The sequence below is a fragment of the Macaca nemestrina genome, chromosome 17 (genome assembly GCF_043159975.1).
Source record: "Macaca nemestrina isolate mMacNem1 chromosome 17, mMacNem.hap1, whole genome shotgun sequence".
In the NCBI taxonomy this organism is placed as follows: Eukaryota; Metazoa; Chordata; class Mammalia; order Primates; family Cercopithecidae; genus Macaca; species Macaca nemestrina.
In genome coordinates this window covers 58,530,851-58,546,628 of record NC_092141.1, presented here as the reverse complement: position 1 = coordinate 58,546,628, position 15,778 = coordinate 58,530,851, and the positions used below count along the sequence as shown (strand labels likewise).

Genomic DNA, 15,778 nt, shown 5'->3' with positions numbered 1-15,778 from the left:
CTTTGGGACAGGCTATCTGGATGGCAACTAACTGGGGTACCTGACCAGGCCTAGAGGTGTATCCTATGACCCAGATTCCAGCCCTGGGCCAGCATGTCAGAGACTCAGCAAGAGTAGGTGGGTCCTTGGCTCACACTGTTTGAGCAACCACTGAATACTGAATAGGACTCTAGAATACAAGATGTATGTGGTACACCTTCTGCCCACCTGGGCCTTCAGCGAAATGCCCCCAGGCAGCATGTCCCTGACTACATGCTCCACAGAGCTGGGACAGGTCTGCCCAATGTGCCACTGTATCCACAGAACCCAGCCCACTGCCTGACTCACCAAGGCCCTCAGCAAGCATCGGCAAGAGTGATGCTCCAGGGAAGGGGATCTCTCTAGAAGGAAGGGTGCTCAAGATGAAGAGGGTGGGTTTTCAGCCAGGCCCGCCACCCCTCCCTGGAGTGGTTAGGTTAGGATTTTGACAAGTGGTAAAAAGAGGGACTAGGTTGAGCAAAGGGGTAGGAGCAAGAATCTCAGAGCAGATTTAGGATGAAGTGAGTTGGCTGTGGGGGAAGGGAGCAATGGGACAGGAGGTGGGAGGAGATGCCATGAGGGGGTCTTGAGGGCCAGGCTGGGTGCTAGGATGTGACTTCATGAGCAGCAGGAGTCATTGCAGGTTTGTGGGCATGAGGCAAGGGGCACAAAGCAGTATTTTGGGAAGAGCCATCTCACAGGTGGGCAGGGGCACTGGAGGGCAGAGGTCTGCCCCAGATGGGATTAAGAAGGGAAGGTGGGCCAGGCACAGTGGCTCATGCCTGTAATCCCAGCAGTTTGGGAGTCTGAGGTAAGCAGATCACAAGGTCAGGAGTTCGAGACTAGCCTGACCAACATGGTTAAACCCCGTCTTACTAAAAATACAAAAATTAGCCAGACGTGGTGATGCACGCCTGTAATCCCAGCTACTCAGCAGGCTGAGGCAGGCGAATCACTTGAACCCGGAAGGCGGAGGTTGCAGTGAGCTGAGATGGCACCACTGAACTCCAGCCTAGGCAACAGAGCGCCAGCCTAGGCAACAGAGCAAGACTCTTTCCAAAAAAAAAAAAAAGGGAAGGCAGGTTGGGAAAGGAAGCAGGGTGTGCAGATCACTACCCTTCCATGAGTTGTTTTCTTAAGATGCTAGAACTTGGCCAGGCATGGTGGCTCACCCCTGTAATCCTAGCACTTTGGGAGGCTGAGGCTGGTGGATCACTTGAGGTCAGGAGTTCCAGACCAGCTTGGCCAACATGGTGAAACCCTGTCTCTACTAATAATACAAAATTTAGCTGGGTGTGGTAGCGTGCACCTGTGGTCCCAGCTACCTGGAAGGCTGAGGCAGGAGAATTGCTTGAACCCCAGAGGTGGAGGTTGCAGAGAGCCGAGATCATGCCACTACACTCCAGCCGGGGTGACGGAGTGAGACTCCATCTCAAAAACAAAACTAAACAAAAACAAAAAATTAGCCTGGCGTAGTGGTGCGTGCCTGTAATTCCAGCTACCCAGGAGGCTGAGGTGGGAGAATCACTTGAACCCTGGAGGCGAGGTCACAGTGAGCCAAGGTTGCACCACTGCACTCCAGCCTGGGTGACAGAGCGAGACTCGGCCTCAAAACAAAAACAAAAACAAAAATTAACCAGGCGTGGTGGTACATGCCTGTAATCCCAGCTACTCAGGAGGCTGAGGCACAAGAATCACTTGAACATGGGAGGCAGAGGTTGCAGTGAGCTGAGATTGTGCCACTGCACTCCAGCCTGGGCAACAGAGCAAGACTCCATCAAAAAAAAAAAAAAAATTGATGGGAGAACTCAGAACTCAAGCATACAGATGATTCAACAGTTCGCATAGCCAGATATTTCAAGGCCAGCTGTGAACTTTGAATGCCGTAGTAAAATGTTTGAACTTTGCCTTCTAGGCAGTAAGCAGCTACTGAAAATTTAGAGGGATGTAATAATACTATTATTCTTTCTTTCATTCATTTATTCAATAAACATGTGTGTGTGTGTGTGTGTGTGTGTATATATATATATATATATATATATATATATATTTTTTTTTTTTTTTTTTAAGAGTCCAGGTCTTGCTCTGTTGCTCAGGCTGGAGTACAGTGGCATAATCATGGCTCACTGCAGCCTCAAACTCCTGGGCTCAAGAAATCCTCCCGCCTCAGCCTCCTCGTAACTGGGATTACAGGTGCCTGTCACTAGACCAGGCTAATTTTTTAAATTGTTGTAGAGACGGGGTCTTGCTATGTTGCCCAGGCTGGTCTCAAACTCCTGGCCTCAAGTGATGCTCCTGCTTTGGCCTCTCAAAGCACTGGGCAATGTACCTGGTCTAGGATACATAGATAAATAAAATAAAGGTTCTTCCCTTCAAAGAGCTTACATGTCAGCAAATAAAGGAAAAGATGAGAGAAAATATAATAAATTAGTAAATTATATATCATGTCAAAAGGTGATAGGTGCTATAGAGAAAAGAAAAAGCGGAGAAGTGTGGGAGAATTGGGAATACAGGGGTGGGACACAGGTGGCAGTATTAAACAGGATGGTCAGGGTAGGCTTCGTTGAGAAAGAAAGACTTAAGGATGTCTGGGGGAGGAGTGTTCCAGGGGGAGAGAAAAGCAAGCACAAAGGCCCTGAGACAGGGGCAGCAAGTGCGTTCAGAAACAGCAAGGAGGCCCGTGGCTGGAGTGAAGCAGGAAAGGCAGGGAGAGGGTCATGGGTTGGGGGAAGGGACATTGTGCAGGTCCTTGCAGGCTATTGTAGGGTGTATGGAGTGAAGATGTCAAGTCAGCAGTTAGATATGGAGCTGGAGATTTGGGGAGCAATGAACTGGAGAGATAGACTTGAAAGTCATTGGCATATAGATGGTATATCATATGAGACTGTGTGGGATTGCCAAGAGGGTGAGTGCAGATAAGAAGGAGGCAGAGAAGAGGAAAGGACTGAGCTCCGGGACCCTCTCGCACCAGGCAGGGGAATCAGCAAAGAGACTGTGATGGCATGGCCAGAAAGGAAGGGGAAGACCACATAGGATCTGGGCCCCCAGGGAATCTGAAGGGAAGAGACCAGAAGTCCATGGCAATTGCTCATGAAGAGGTGAGGACCTGGCCAAGGGGCCAGATGGGAGGAACCAGATAAGAGATATTATCATCCCGATGTTACCCTTAAAGAAACCAAGGCCCAGAGAGGCGAGAGGTTAAGTACCTTGGCCAAGATCACACAGCTTAAGTGTGACTTCTTTTTTTTTTTTTTTTTGAGACGGAATCTCCCTCTGTCACCAAGCTGGAGTGCAGTGGCACAATCTCGGCTCACTGCAACCTCCGCCTCCTGGGTTCAAACGATTCTCCTGCCTCAGCCTCCTGAGTAGCTAGGATTACAGGTGCCTGCCACCACGCCCAGCTAATTCTTGTGTTTTTAGTAGAGACAGGGTTTCACCATGTTGGCCAGGCTGGTCTCGAACTCCTGACCTCATGATCTGCCCACCTCTGCCTCCCAAAGTGCTGGGATTACAGGTGTGAGCCACTGCGCCCAGCCAAGTATAAGTTCTTTTAAGCTATGTGACCTTGGCCAAGGTGCTTAACCTTTCCCTGCCAAGTCTCAAACACCTCTTTGTCCAGCTACTATGCTTCCATCAAGAATCAAGAGGACCTAGGTCCCCATAGGTGTCAGGGTAGCTGGGAGAATGGTGATGCCCTTGGCAGAGGCAGGCAAGGCCAAAGGAAGGGCTGGTCCTGGCAGGGAGTGAAGGATCTTAGTTTGAGAGGTATTGAATATGAGGTGGTTGCAGACAGACGGTGATGCCATCTGAGAGGCAGCAGGAAGTAGGGGCCGAGGTTCAGGAGGTGATTTGAGCTGTTGATCTGGATTTGTGACTCCTCGGGACAGTCTGTGAACAATGATGAGAGAGAGCACCGAGGACCAAGGTCAGAACTTGGGGACTAGGGCCCATGTCCGCAGGGTGAACTAGAAGGAAGATAAGGAGACAGCAAGGAATGCTTGCCAACAAACCAGGAAACCGGGAAAGAGTAGTTTCCAAGAGATGGGGGAAGCCCACACTGTTGCAGGGAGGTCCTGCATAAAGTCTGAAACGGGTCTATTTAATTCGCCCTTGAAGGCTGGGCACGGTGTCTCACGCCTGTAATCCTAGCACTGTGGGAGGCCAAGGTGGGTGGATCACCTGAGGTCAAGAGTTTGAGAACTAGCCTGGCCAACATGGCAAAACCCCGTCTCTACTAAGAATACAAAAATTGGCCAGGCGCGGTGGTGGGAGCCTGTAATCCCAGCTACTTGGGAGGTTCAGGCAGGAGAATCACCTGAACCCCAGAGGCGGAGGTTGCAGTGAGGCGAGATCACACCACTGCACTCCAACCTGGGAGACAGAGCAAGACTCTGCCTAAAAGAAAAAAAAAAAAATTGTAGTTGGAGGGAGTTCTGGTTCTATAGGGTGGATTGAACACAAGATTTTATCTCCAGTCCTTCCTGATTTTCCCTCAAAATGACAGTAAGGAATTAAAAATGTAAACCTACAAGGACAAAGAGAAGAGGAGACAACAGGAGGCAAGATATTAACACCTTTTTGGAAAGTGAGAAACAGGTCAAGGAGTGATCACTGACACAGCAGAGAACAACTGAAACCAAAGGCCATTTGGAGTCTGTAAAAGCTCGGGGATTGGAGGGCTGAAGGAGGCAAGGGGAAGAGCAGGGCTGAAAGCAGGGGCTGCTAGGAGAATGCATAAGGAGAGATGAAACACCCGAGTTACTTACCCATCCCCTCTTAAAGCCAGGCAAATTCCAGCCACCTCACAGAAGACCAGCAGTTTATTCTGTGGAATTAAGTAAAAGTCTGCATACTGAAGGATAGAACCCTCAGCCCTCATTCCTAAATTGGCCCCGGAGAAAAGACCTCCAGATTCTTCCAGTTGTTGGGGGAGTCTTCCCTAAAGGACCAGGTTCCTACTTGATCACTCTGCAGTGAAGCCCCGCAGCCAATAAGCTTGGTCCTCGGTACTCTGTCTTCAGTAGCGCTTTCTTGGTCCTTGGTTCTTGGTACTCTCACTCATCATTGTTCACAGATCGTCCTGAGGAGTCACAGATCCAGTCCCAAATCCACCTGCCCCCAACAAACAGAGCAGCCAACTCTTTAGTGTCTTACTCCAAAGTATTGAGACAGCCAAGCTGCAAGTCACCACAGGCCAGGTGTAGTGACTCACGCCTGTAATCCCAGCACTTTGGGAGGCCGAGGCAGGTGGATCACTTGAGGTCGGGAGTTCGAGACCAGCCTGGCCAACATGGCAAAACCCCATCTCTACTAAAAATACAAAAATTAGCTGGGCATCGTGACACATGCCTGTAATCCCAGCTACTCAGGAGGCTGAGGCAGGAGAATTGCTTGAACCTTGGAGGCAGAGGTTGCAGTGAGCTGAGATCGCACCACCGCACCCCAGCCTGGGCAACAGAGTGAGACTCCATCTCAAAAAAAAAAAAAAAAAGTCACCACACATTTGAGGAAAATTTGTTAAAATTTAAAAACTTTAGACAAATTAAATTTAGCAGAGTTTATTTGAGCAAAGAGCAATTCATGATTCAGCCAGCATCCTGAACCAGTAGAGGTTCATAGAGTTTTACCACCCAGCAATATGGGCAGGCGGTATTAGTAGACAGAAAAAGGAATTGATGTATAGAAACAGCGTGATTGGTTACAGATCATAATTTGCCTTATTTGGGCATGGTGCAGTGAGGGTTTGCCTTATGTGGACATGTTCTGATCAACTGGCAGCTTGTGATTGGCTGAAAATTCTGCTATATTTGACTGCAGCTTGGTTGCTTATTGTAAGAATATACTCTCAAGTTACGTTGCAGTTTATTTACATATTGAATTAGGCTACAGTCCACTATGTATGGAGTCAGGTTTATGCCTGGGTGACAGAGTGAGACTTTGTCAAAAAAAGAAAGGAGAGGAGAGGAGAAAGATGAGGGGAAGGGAGGGGAGTGGAGGGGAGGAAAGGAAAGGAGAAAGAAAGGAGGAAGGAAGGGAGGGAGGGGAGTGGAGGGGAGGGAAGGAAAGGAGAAAGAAAGGAGGAAGGAAGGGAGGGAGGGAAGGAAGGAAGGAAGGAAGGGAGGGAGGGAGGGAGGGAGGAAGGAAGGAAGGAAGGACACACAGCACATAAAACAAATTTTTTTCATAGGATTACAGGTCACTGTGAACAATAACCATTCATTAAAAGACTTTGGAGGCATCCACAAAAAGTTACATAGTTGTAGAAAAAGCTTAGCTCTTTTAATAGCGAGTTCTCAGTTTTCTTCAGTGATCAAAAACCTAACAAAGACAGCATGAAGCACAGGAAATTATCTGGGTAGAACACAGAATCTTTGTTTTCTAGGCCAATTACCTAAAGAGAAAGAAAACCCTTTTACAATTTCCTATTATGATGAGACCAATAATCTAAGAACACCGTGTTGTTTTAATGGAGAGAACCAAATTCTAGTTTTGCATCACTGTAATTTTGATATTAATACTAGCTCTTATCGCCCAGTCTGGAGAGCAATGGTGCAATCTCCACTCACTGCAACCTCCACCTCCAGGGTTCAAGCGATTCTCCTGTCTCAGCCTCTCAAGTAGCTGGGATTACAGGCACACACACCACGCCCAGCTTATTTTTTGTATTTTTAATAGAGATGGGGTTTCACCATGTTGACCAGGCTGGTCTCGAACTCCTGTCCTCAAGTGATCCACCCGCCTCCGCCTCTCAAAGTGCTGGGATTACAGGCGTGAGCCACCGCACCCGGTTGCTAACTTTTATTCTTAAAAAACTTATAAATAATTACCTCCTAATCTTAGCCAGCTTGGTCACACATAAAATTTCTTTCACAAGAGTCATCTGCCACAAACCTCCCACAACTTTCATATCCATTCACTTTTTGTTCTATACTTTTCCTCTTCTCATTTTCTAAAAATCAGTCATTTCACTTTAGGATAAAATTTATTCTCTTTTTCCCTTATCAGAACAAAACATCCTCACATCTTATAGCTTTTCCTTAGCTTCCTTTGTATATTTCTTTTCTATATATTTCTTTTTCTTAGCTTCTTTGTATATTTTCATATCGAGTTTCCCCCTTATTGTTTCTAGTAATTGTAGGTACATATATTAGATGTAGTAGGTACATATATTATGTAATACACATACATATATTAGAATTCTTAAACCTGGCCAGGCGCAGTGGCTCACGCCTGTAATCCCAGCACTTTGGGAGTCCGAAGTAGGCAGATCACTTGAGGGCAGAAGTTTGAGACCAGCCTGGCTGACATGGTGAAACCTTGTCTCTACTAAAAATACAAAAATCAGCTGGGTGTGGTGGCAGGCACCTGTAATCCCAGCTACTGGGGAGGCTGAGGCAGGAGAATCGCCTGAACCCAGGAGGTGGAGATTGCAGTGAGTTGAGATTGCGCCACTGCACTCCAGCCTGGGTGACAGTGCGAGACTCCGTCTCAAAAAAAAAAAAAAGAATTCTTAACCCTTAGTGACCTTAATTTCCATGGAAATTAGAAAGTAAGCCTTTGTGAATTGTGTGTCACACCAGCAATCTGTAGATTGGTAAATCTATGAACCATAATTTCTAGAAGCATGAGCTTTCTCATAGTACAATTTGTCAGTGTAGAATATGTTTATCAATGATCCAAAATGTCTTTAGTCGCCCTGTAATAATAAACTGTAAAGGAGGCAAAAAATCATTTATATCCCTTTAGGTTTTTTGTTTTGCGAGGCCTGAAAACTAAATTGTTGTTTGTACAGATTTCCCTCCTCCTCAACTTTCTATTCTTGATGCTAAGAGTGTTAAAACTGTCTGGTGACTGAGTATGGTGGCTCACGCCTGTAATCCTAGCACTTTGGGAGGCTGAGGCAGGTGGAACACTTGACCTCAGGATTTCAAGACCAGCCTGGGCAACATGGTGAAACCCCTGTCTACAAAAAATACAAAAATCTGCTGGGTGTGATAGCTTGCGCCTGTAGTCCCAGATACTTGGCGGGGCTGAGGCAGGAGGATTGCTTGAGCCCAGGAGGCAAAGGTTGCAATGAGCCGAGATCTTGCCACTTGCACTCCAGAGTAGGTGACAGAGACCCTGTTTCAAAAAAGTAATAATAAAACCTTCTGGTATAGGAAGGACATCTTTTACCTGGGAATTTTATCTTACTTACATTCATTGTATTCACTTATTTTCAACACTTATGCTTGGATTGCCTGTAAAGATGAGATAATAAACAACTAGTCATCATTTTGTTTTTCTTGCTGACAAATTTTATAATAAAAAGACAACATAAGCTTGTTTTACCAGTAAACCTAGATAGGAAATCATGCATCTGTACGACATTTAATCCCAAAAACTATGAAAACATGCCTGTTTTAATCAAACCAACAATATTCTTATTTGCCAAAGATTACCCAAGTCAGGTGAGCTGCAAAAGTATTTGAGGTAGTTCTTAATTTTCTGAAAGAATACTTCATTTGTATAAGCACTTATTTTTGTTAAAGTCAACAAAATAGAGCTCTTTTATAATTTAATTTTGAAGCATTAAAAGGAGATAGAAACTATGATACCTATATCATACATACAGACATATATAAATGTAAACAGCAACGGATCTTATAGCTTTCATTTAAATATCTTAGCCATGTTCTGGGTACAATAATATAAAACTCCTGAATGTATTAAAGAATATCTGGATCCAAATTGTTCTTCTGGCCAATGGAACAAGATTTCTTGCCCAGATGGCTAAAGCTTTTGAATAAGATTTGTAAAGGGACTTTTAAGATCTTTTTTCATTTGATTTCTGTAAGGAACCTTATAAAGAGGCAATTTTTTATTCATTTAATCTTTTAGATGCCTCTGTGTACCAATTAAAGAATGCATCCCATTGCTTTTGTGGCATTTTTGAACCTTTCTTTTCTAATGCACCTTGCAAGTGAACAGTTTTATCTAGGTCAAAATTTTCCCTCTGTGGCCACTGTAACTCTTAAGTTGTCCTCAGCAAAGTTAACCCATTTTTCCAAAAATACACATGTTCCTCATAATTATTGCTCATAAAGTTAGCCACTGTCCCAGAAAGTGGCGTCTCAGACTCCTGGAGTCCCAGACTCCTTAGATTTGGAGGAGCTCACTTTCAAAAGGCACCTGCCTGAGGCTTTTAACTAGATCCATCTCAGTTAATTATCAGATCTGATTTGCTCCTGGACCCAGTCCTGTCTAAGAATTGTTCAAATAAACTTGGAGAACTCAAAACACAAATTCCTGAAGCTTGGAATCTGAGATAGAACTCACCCATGACCTCCAATTGCTACAAGAGAAAAACTGGCACAATGAGCCCTGTCAGGTACCCTTACTTGGTCACTCAATGCTCCTGACGGTCACTGGATTTCTACTTCAGATCCCACTTCTGACACCAATCTGTTAAAAGGAAAGCTTTAGGCCAGGTGTGGTGGCTCACGCCTGTAATTCCAGCACTTTGGGAGGCCAAGGTGGGTGAATCACCTGAGGTCAGGAGTTCAAGACCAGCCTGGCCAACATGGTGAAACCCCATCTCTACTAAGAATACAAAAATTAGCCAGGCATGGTGGCGGGCACCTGTAGTCCCAGCTACTCAGGAGGCTGAGGCAGGAGAATTGCTTGAAGCCAGGAGGTGGTGGTTGCAGTGAGCCAAGATCTCACCATTGCACTCCAGCCTGGGGGCCAAGAGCGAGACTCCGTCTCAAAAAAAAGAAAAAGAAAAAAGAAAAGCTTTAGACAAATTTAGCAGAGTTTATTTGAAAAAATAAGCAAATCATGAATTGAGCAGCATCCTAAACTAGTAAAGACTCGGCTGGGCATTGTGGCTCACACTTGTAATCCCAGCACTTTGGGAGGCTGAGGCAGGCAGATCACCTGAGGTCAGGAGTCCAAGACCAGCCTGGCTAACATGGTGAAACCCCATTTCTACTAAAAATAGAAAATATTAGCTGGGCATGGTGGCACACACCTGTAATCCCAGCTACTCAGGAGGCTAAGGCAGGAGAATGGCTTGAACCCGGGAGGCGGAGGTTGCAGTGGGCCAAGATTACACCATTGCATTCCATCTTGGGCAACAAGAGTGAAACTCCATCTCCAAAAAAAAAAAAACAAAAAAAACAAAAAAAAACACCTAAACCAGTAAAGGCTCGAAGAACTCCACCTGACTATGTGGTCAAATAGTACTTACAGACAGAAAAAAAGTAACATATAGAAATAGCCTATTCACAACTTGAAATTTGCCTTATCTGGACAGGTCTAAGCAGTCTGTAGTCTGCGATTGGCTGAAAGCTCAGTTGCAGTGATTGGCTGAGACTCAGCTACTTGTTACAAGAAATTCTCATGTCAGGTTTGTTTACATATTAAGCTGGGTGTCAGTTCACTATGTATGGAGGCAGCTTTAAGCCAAATTTAATCTAATTTAACACCTCCAGCTTGAAAGACAAAACTAAACCAAATCAACAAAGAAACAGAAAAAAGAAAATTCAATGATTTATGTGCATGCATAACTTTGATAAAAATAAAAATGATAATTATTTAAATTGGCAATTAGAAAATAGATAGCTATATCCTCGGGTAACAGATGTCTCTAGGTGGATGAGATTGTGGGTGGTTTTTCTTGTTGTTGATATTTTCTGTGCATCTCTAAAAAAACATCTAATGCTTTGCAAAGAACATAAGAAACAGATTAGTACCTTGGTGGCCTTGGAGGAAACAATCTCAATAAAACATGTGTTTATTAATGAATGTATTCCCCCATCCCTTTCCAAAAAAGTTCATAGGTGTAGTTATAGTAAAAAGTAACAGGCAGTCTTGTCAGAGCCAGCAAGGTAACCCACCATCCTGGTTTGCCCAAGACCAGGCAGTTTCCCAAGACGCTGGACTTTCAGTGCTAAAACCAGAGATGTCCCATCCATACTGGAAAAGTTGATCACTCTAGTCTGTGTAATTTGCAAAGACTCTCCATATCCCTTGGTTCCTATGAATCTCAAATCCACCCGGTGAGGTCCAGGTGGGTCAGTGGATGGTCACCTCCATTTCAGAAGAGAGGCAGCTAAGGCTCAGGGAAGCTCCCTATCCCTGACCCAGAAAAAGCCTTAGGAGAAAGTGATCTTTTAAACTATGTGCATATATCACTTTGATAAAATTAAAAATTCGTTTTAAAAAAAAGAGTGAGGGCTGGGCACGGTGGCTCACCCCTATAATCCCAGCACTTTGGGAGGCCGAGGCCGGCAGATCACGAGATCAAGAGATCGAGACCATGCCGGCCAACATGGTGAAACCCCGTCTCTACTAAAAATACAAAAAGTAGCTGGGCGTGGTGGTGCGTGCCTGTAGTCCCAGCTACTAGGGAGGCTGAGGCAGGAGAATCGCTTGAACCCAGGAGGTGGAAGTTGCAGTGAGCCAAGATGATACCATTGCACTCCAGCCTCTGGGCAACAGAGTGAAACTCAGTCTCAAAAAAAAAAAAAAAAAAAAGAGTGGGAATCCAGAATAATAGAAAGAAAATCAGCCTGGGAGGGATGAACTGCAAATCATCCTGGGAGGGATGAACTGCAAAGGACCATGAGGTAACATGGGAGCAGTTTTGCAGGTGTATACAACTGTCAAAACTCACTGATTGTACACTTTAAATGGGCACAAGTTTTTGTTGCTCTTAAATTATGCCTCAATTAGAGAGAGAGAGAGAGAGAGAGAGAATATACGGAAATGGGAGCAGTCATGGCATCCTTGGAGAACTCTCAAGGACGACAACTTCTCATTTGTGTATTTGGTCTCTTACCTCCTCACCTGTCTTCCACTCCACCCGTGTCTCTGATGGAACGTCTCTCTAGCTAAGCCATCTTCCTCAAGAGAGCCCAATTCTCTGTGGGGCTGCCACAGCACTAAACTGTTCTCTCTGTCCCCAGGACTCCAACCTGTCTGTGCACACAGACAACCCGGACCTCACTCCCTGCTTCCAGAACTCCCTGCTGGCCTGGGTGCCCTGCATCTACCTGTGGGTCGCCCTGCCCTGCTACCTGCTCTACCTGCGGTACCATGGTCGTGGCTACATCATCCTCTCCCACCTGTCCAGGCTCAAGACGGTCAGTGGCCCAGGGATCTCCTACCGATGGGGCTGGGCCCTGGGGATTCTGTTTTTATTTTTAAATTAAATTTAATTAATTAATTAATTAATTTAGAGACAGTCTCACTCCGTCACCCAGGCTGCAGTGCAGTGGCATGATCTTGGCTCACTGCAACCTCTGCCTCCTGGGTTCAAGCGATTCTCCTGCCTTAGTCTCCTGAGTAGCTGGGATTACAGGCATGTGCCACCACATGCCCAGCTAATTTTTGTATTTTTAGTAGAGATGGGGTTTTGCCGTGTTGGCCAGGCTGGTCTCCAACTCCTGACCTCAGGTGATCTGCCTCCCAAAGTGCTGGGATTGCAGATGTGAGCCACCGTGCCCAGCCAGGGTTCTGCTTTTAACGAGGCCCTCTCCCACCTCCTCGGCTGGACTAGGTTACCCAGTCTCACCTGACCTGCTTGGGGCCATGGGAATGTGACAACTGAGAATATATACAGCCAGCTGACATATTCCTCACTTGGGAAAGTTTAAGCAAGTTCAGCAATGCTCTCCCCACCCCAAACAAGCTTCTGGCCAGCTCCATTCCCGGACCTCAGTGCCAGTCCCAGGCAGGTCTAGTAGATTCTGGCGGCTTCAAGTACAAAGACCCCTTCCCAGTGAGGACTTTCCTTGCCTCTGGGGATGAGGATTCCAATCTGTGCTCTCTTCACAGGTCCTGGGCGTCCTGCTGTGGTGCGTCTCCTGGGCGGACCTTTTTTACTCCTTTCATGGCCTGGTCCATGGCCGGGCCCCTGCCCCTGTTTTCTTCATCACCCCCCTGGTGGTGGGGATCACCATGGTCAGTGTGGGGCCCTGGGAAAGTGGATGGGGGAGGTCTCCAGTGGGTTGTGGACTGTGATAAGGAAACTGTGGGCTCTGAAGAGAGGGCTGGACACGTTGGGAGTGGGAAGAAGAAGGGGGTGGTCCCAGAAACTTCTGGTCATGTGGGATGGGGAGAAATGGAGGCAGGTCCAGATGTGTGTGTTCTGCCCGGGCCTCCCTGCCCTCCCTGCACAGCTGCTGGCCACCCTGCTGATACAGTATGAGCGGCTGCAGGGCGTACAGTCTTCGGGGGTCCTCATTATCTTCTGGTTCCTGTGTGTGGTCTGCGACATCATCCCCTTCCGCTCCAAGATCCTTTCAGCCAAGGCAGAGGTAAGGTCGGGGAGAGGGGAACCTGCCAGGTTTAGCCCTGATAGGAGGGTGACCTCAGCGTTCAAAGTCACTGCTGGATCCCAGGTCCCTCCCGGAGGCTTCAAGTACAAACACAATTGTGTTGTTCTCCACTTGCCGCATTTCTACCTGGAAGCAGGCTGAGGAGGGGCACCAGTGTAACACAGGAATGAGCAAAGATGCCACCACTGTTGGACCGTCATGTGAGGGTAGGGGGCTGTTCCACAGCACCCACCCAGCAAGTGCAATGTCTGACGTGGGTGTCAGTCAGTGTCCCTGTAATGAACACATGTGTGCAGACACGTGTGAAGAGTTTTGGTTTACCTAGAGGTCCCATTAGCACGTTCCCTTCCTTTCTTCCTGCCTCCTTCAGTTCCTGGCCTTCCTCTTGATCTTCAGTGGCTGTGATGTTGGGCTGGTGGGATGGAACACTGCAGGCCAACCTAGTGCCTCCCATTTCTCCATCTCAGCGGGAAGCAGGCAAGGAGAGTAGCTAAGAACATAGGCCCTGAACAACCCAATTGCTCCCCGTGTGGACTCGGGCAGGTCGCTGAAACCTTTGGAGCCTCATTTCCTTAATTGCAGAAAGGGCATCATGGGCTGTCCTGCCTGTAGGCTGGTGTCCCAGTTAGACAAGGTCATGTAGGTAAGGTGCTGGCACCACACCTGGCACAGGTGACACACCTGGTCCTCGCTGAACCAGAGCCCCCTTGTGATCCTTCCCCATCTCTCAGAGTCCTCTGAGTGGGGACCTGGAGGCCCCCAGGTACTGCCTTCTACCCCAGAGGAGCCTGATACCCCAAGGGAATCTGCAGGGCAGGAGCTGCAGGCCCAGGCTTTTCCAATGCTTCTGACGCCGCTCCACTCTCCCAACCAGGGCGAGATCTCAGACCCCTTCCGCTTCACCACTTTCTACATCCACTTTGCCCTGGTACTGTGTGCCCTCATCTTGGCCTGCTTCAGGGAGAAACCTCCATTTTTCTCCGCAAAGAATGTCGACCCTGTGAGTCTGCCATGGAGGGTGCGGGGGCTCCACAGCTCAGTCTTCAGCCCAGCTCTGACCAGCAGCCCCAAACCCCTCTAGCTCCTTTCAAAGTGGGAGAGAGGTCATCTCCACAATCTGTAAACTGGGGCTTGGAGCAGGAAGGAACAAGGGTCCCCTCCATTTCCCTACTCTGCTTTGAGAGGGTGGTGGGCACTCCTGATTCCCCCATCCTATTCTCTCGCCTTCTAGAACCCCTACCCCGAGACCAGCGCTGGCTTTCTCTCCCGCCTGTTTTTCTGGTGGTTCACAAAGTGAGTTGGCTCTTGCACCAGCCCGGGCCAGAGGGAGGGGAGGGATGGCAGGTGAGATGGAGGAAGGTGAGCAGGCCAGCAGTTTAGGGACCTGGCTGGCCACCTACCCCACCCCCCACTGCAGTGGGCACAGGTCAGATGAGGGTGGGGAAGTGGTCTGGGAGGGCGGCCGAATGCAGAGGCCTGGCCTGGCCCAGCGCCACCCCCAGGCTACAGGCCAGCTCTGCATCTGGCAGGCTGCGGGGACAGGCCCAGGAGGCTAGAAGAAGACTATCATTAGTTCTGAGCTCTTCTGTTTGTGATAAACTTGCAGCCTGCCATCTCCTTGGCTGCCCCTCAGAGCGGCTTGAGCAGGATAATTGTGTCTGTGACCTGGGTGACTGCTCATTAACCCCACAGCACTGAGGAAGCACCCGAGGCTGGGGCCGAATCTCCCAGGCCTTGTCCTCACCCAGGGCCCCAGCCAGAGTGGATTCCATCACCAGGGCCTGCGGTGGAGAAGAGATGGGGCACCTGGGGAGGAGGAGGAGAAGGGGGTAGTGGTAGGAACTTAGGAGGGACAGCCAGTGACCTCCAGCCTGTTCGCTGAGGAAATGAAGGAGACACCTTTCATGGTCACAGTGCCCGAGGGAGACCCTCCCTTCTGGAGACCCTGGGCCCTGGAGACACTGGCCCTTGGCTCCAGGCTACTAAACCCTGACCCTCTGCGGGGCTGCCTACGGGCTTCACCTCTCCGCAGGATGGCCATCTATGGCTACCGGCATCCCCTGGAGGAGAAGGACCTCTGGTCCCTGAAGGAGGAGGACAGATCCCAGATGGTGGTGCAGCAGCTGCTGGAGGCATGGAGGAAGCAGGAAAAGCAGACGGCAAGGTGAGGCCCTCCCCCTGCCCGCAGCCCCACCACCCAGCCCCTTCGCTTACCCCAGGTCTCCTGCAGATGACGCTGGTAGACCTGGGAGGGTGGCATTCCTGGGGTGGGGAGCAGAGCAGGACCAGGTGATTTCTTGACAGCCTCAGGACCATTCTATGGGAAGCTTAGGCCTGGAAGGGGCTAGTTCTCCCAGCTCTGGTGGGGGCAGGAGAATGGCTGGCAGTTTGGAGCACCTACTCCATCCCAGGTCCCATCCTAAGCATATAAATGA

The 15,778-nt window shown here is 48.2% G+C and overlaps 1 protein-coding gene across 2 annotated transcripts in view; it reads left to right on the top strand.

Moving 5' to 3' along the window:
• LOC105472391 (ATP binding cassette subfamily C member 3) overlaps nucleotides 1-15,778 on the top strand; it is a 56,587-nt gene that overhangs the window by 8,846 nt on the left and 31,963 nt on the right. For both annotated transcript variants that reach the window (XR_981555.2, XM_011725591.3), the window contains exons 2-7: nucleotides 11,970-12,146; nucleotides 12,841-12,966; nucleotides 13,185-13,322; nucleotides 14,218-14,343; nucleotides 14,575-14,636; nucleotides 15,376-15,507. Coding sequence is in view for 1 of the 2 variants with exons in the window: in XM_011725591.3 (XP_011723893.2) it covers nucleotides 11,970-12,146; nucleotides 12,841-12,966; nucleotides 13,185-13,322; nucleotides 14,218-14,343; nucleotides 14,575-14,636; nucleotides 15,376-15,507 (761 nt within the window). In the remaining variant the exon portion in view is untranslated. The remainder of the gene's footprint in view (nucleotides 1-11,969; nucleotides 12,147-12,840; nucleotides 12,967-13,184; nucleotides 13,323-14,217; nucleotides 14,344-14,574; nucleotides 14,637-15,375; nucleotides 15,508-15,778) is intronic.